General features: G+C 56.8%; 1 protein-coding gene across 1 annotated transcript in view; it reads right to left on the bottom strand.

Annotated features, from left to right (window-relative positions):
* Window positions 1-1332: 1332 nt before the first annotated feature.
* PPFIA4 (protein tyrosine phosphatase, receptor type, f polypeptide (PTPRF), interacting protein (liprin), alpha 4) overlaps window positions 1333-3415 on the bottom strand; it is a 25965-nt gene continuing 23882 nt past the window's right edge. The window contains 3 exon segments of the mRNA XM_010083061.1: window positions 1333-1337; window positions 1853-1944; window positions 3349-3364. Coding sequence (XP_010081363.1) covers window positions 1333-1337; window positions 1853-1944; window positions 3349-3364 — 113 coding nt within the window.

The raw sequence follows: 3415 nt of genomic DNA, 5'->3' as shown, positions 1-3415 counted from the left end.
AACTGGATGTCCCATGCTTAAACCAGCCCCACGGAGACCAGTGGTTTCACTGGTTTGCAACTGGGGCTCAGTCCTGTAGCCACAGGGGAGCTAAAGGCGAATTATATTTTTTATGTGGGCTCTAAAAGAAAGGCTCAAGGCAGCACTGCTTTAAAATCCTGTTTATTGGAACACACATACATCCTTTCCTGCCCCGATCCAGGGTTTGGAGTCCATGCAGTACCAATAATATGACGAAAGAAAGAGGGCATCGATATAAAGGGCTCACCGACTCTTCAAATTAAAAAAATATTTCATACTGTATTAGGCAAATAATACACCAAAAAGACATTGTGACTGTATAGCCTCTCAGATATTGCACTTTCCAGACAGCACATGATAAGTATAAGGTCATTCCAGCCATCAATAAATATCACATCAGAAATAGGGGCCACACAAGGCAAACGTGGCATGAGGAGACGAAGAGATCCTACCCTACGGGAAAGAAATGGGAAGAGTTAAGAGCCTCCTGGATTGATCCCTGCCCATCACTTGGAGGCAGGAGGGGAGAGCATCTCCTCTGCACCTGGAGGGAAGGGATGGGCACGGCATGGGGCGGTGGGTGCCCCTGCTGTACCTCCCTGGGTGCCCAAGGAGGCACCCCTGTCCCGTGGGTGCCAGGTACCGCCCCGGCTGGCAGCGAGCCGATGGGGCGGGTCCAGCCCTTCCCCACGCCCCCCTCCCCCCCGCCGCCCCTCGTGGCCCCCGCCATGCAGGAGCAGCCTCCCCTTGCATGGCATCTGGCAGCACCCCGAAAAGCAGCACCCCAAAACGCAGCACCTCTGGGCAGACAGCTGCTCTCCTTGCCCCCACGATGGCTGGTCCCCACTCCGTCCCATGCAGCGCCAACCCTGGCACTGGTCCCAGCCCCCCCTGGGGGCAGCTCCTTGCCCAGCTGCCCCGGCATGAGGATTTTTATGAGCCTGAATCTTCCTTGGCTCCGAGTCCTTCAGACAGCATCATCCCTGGGGCTTGGGTGAGTCAGTGCATCGGCCCACAGCGTATGGGTGATGTGAACCAGGCAGGAGAAAGGCTTCCAAAATCGCAGCCCACTTTCAGGGCATCTCTGCCGCTCTGCTGGGTTGTACCACACTTCTGCCGGCGATGGAGTGAGCACCCAGCGAGAGCATCCGTAGCCCAGACAGAGCGGGGAGAGGCCTGAGGCGGGCGCCGTGGGGAACCAGGGGGAGCGGTGGGGTGCACAAGTGTAATGGAGAGCATCCTTTTCGGTCCACAGCAGTGAGACTGCAGCGTCTGTTGGTCTGGGCTGAGGAACAGGCGCAGGCTGAGCTCTCATCCTGAAAGGCAGCCAGCATGTGGCCATACGATAGTGGGGATGTGCTAAGAAATGAAGTGGGAAAGGTCCCGTGAGGATGGAGGCTCACCTCCACCCATGCACCCACAGGCCAACAAACCCAGACAGAGTCGGTAACAATTCCTTCCAGCCCAGGGGAACAATTCCGTGGGGCACAGCAGGGTCCCAGGAGACTCTCTGAAGCCCTTGACTTATCCTTCCCTCCCAGTGGGACCCTGCATCTAGGATGGCACCCTGGCCATCTGTCCAGTGACTGGACAAACCATCGGTGGTTGGGATGCTGAGCATCCCTTCTGCAAGGTCCTGTGAGCCTCAGGCAGCAGCGGGCTGTTCCCCCACCGCTGAGGTCTCCGTGGTCCTCCATGGCAAGGCAAACCTGGGTGAAGGCAGACGCCCTGCTTGGGTGACGCTGGGTAGAGGACACTGGGCCTCCTCCTCTCCTCTCCTCTCCTCTCCATCCCCATCCAGCTCCGAGGCCTCCATCCTCCTCGCACTTACCCGGGACCGGGCTGGTTCCCGTCACGCTGACCCTCAGCAGGAGTACGTCCGGACCGTGGAGGTCTCCAGCCTTGGCGACCCAGAGGCACCGACTGGAAGGGAGGCAAAGAGCAGAGCGTGCAATTAGCGACTGCTCCAATTAGCCCTCAGCTAACAACTGAAGCATTTATTAGGCAGCATCTGTGCTCTGAAGCCCCACGAAGATGAGGGTCAAAGGAAGAGGCACGTTTGGCCAGCTCTGATGCTTTGAAGGCTCCAGGGTATTTGGAAAGTTGCCACTTGCCATCGCTCCTCTTGGGCAGCCAGCACCCTGGTGCTGTCAGACCCAGGGATTTTGTCCCAGGTTTCATCGTCCTCATCTGGGTGGGAACTGCAGCTTCCAGGGATGGGGTGGAAAAGTTTGAACAGACATTTGAGTCAAACTGCTGGATGGAAAGCTGTGAAATCCGAGCAAATCTGGAGACAGGAGGAGAGCTGAGCCTGGGGCTTGGAGCCAGAAGGTGAAAGCACAAGTTTCTAATTCTCATTGATACTGTAATTTATGAGCCTGCTGAAGCCAACTCTGCACCTCTGGGGACGTGGCGGGTGGCTTGGGACACCAGGGTCCAGGGGACAAATCAGGGTGACTTGGCTGGAGCTTGTGCCTCCCTACAGCTTTGGAAGGGACCCAGATAACTGATAGAAAGTTGTGTGTGGTGGTGGTGGGGCAGAGCCTGGGACACGTGTGCTCAGATGAAACACACATGACAGTCAGCAGCACTGGGAACAACCGTGTCAAAGCAGGTCCCTGCCCAGCCCTGGGGAGCGCGTGCTGAGCAGCGCTTGGACTGAACGGAGCTGGCTAATCCAGGCCCTTTGGGGATGGTTTCCAAAAGGCAGGATGAAACTGTCCCAGACTGGGCTGCTGCTTCCTGGAAGCCCCCAGTGCCACCCCAACAGCCTCTGATCTGGATGCCAGACCCAGGGTGGGGGACACATATCCCCATTTCATGCCCTGATCCAGCCCTCTCCCTTGTCCTGGTGGTTCCAAGCAAAGAAATCCCATAGAATCATAGAATAGTTTGAGTCGGAAGGGACCACGGAGGTCATCTAGTCCAATGCCCCTGCAGTGAGCAGGGACATCTTCCACTAGATCAGGTTGCCCAGAGCCCCATCCAACCTGACCTTGAACGTTTTCAGGGGCAGGGCAGACCAGACATCACACACCAGACCAGGGTCTGAAATAACCCTGCTGAAAAAACCCTTCCAGCAGCCAGCAGCTCAAGGATCACATGGATTCAGCATCGCAGGCCATCAGCAAGCCTCTCTCGTGCTCTGAGCCATGGTTTAGTGGGTTGGGTGGTGTTGGGTTGACAGTTGGACTTGATGATCCTTGAGGTCTTTTCCAACCTTAATGATTCTGTGATTCTACGATTCTCCTCTCCTGGTGGCACAACATTGTCCAGCCACACCATGAGGTCTGAGGAGAGGACCTTGGTGAGAAGCGGGTGACCTACCTTCCGGGGGCATTTTCTTGGCAGGGGCAGACGGAGGGGGCAGGGGTACCAGGCTGGTGACGCGGAA

Source organism: Pterocles gutturalis, unplaced genomic scaffold (genome assembly GCF_000699245.1).
Source record: "Pterocles gutturalis isolate BGI_N339 unplaced genomic scaffold, ASM69924v1 scaffold16885, whole genome shotgun sequence".
Taxonomy (NCBI): domain Eukaryota; kingdom Metazoa; phylum Chordata; class Aves; order Pterocliformes; family Pteroclidae; genus Pterocles; species Pterocles gutturalis.
Note: the sequence above shows the minus strand (reverse complement) of the source record. Positions and strands in the feature narration are given on the sequence as shown.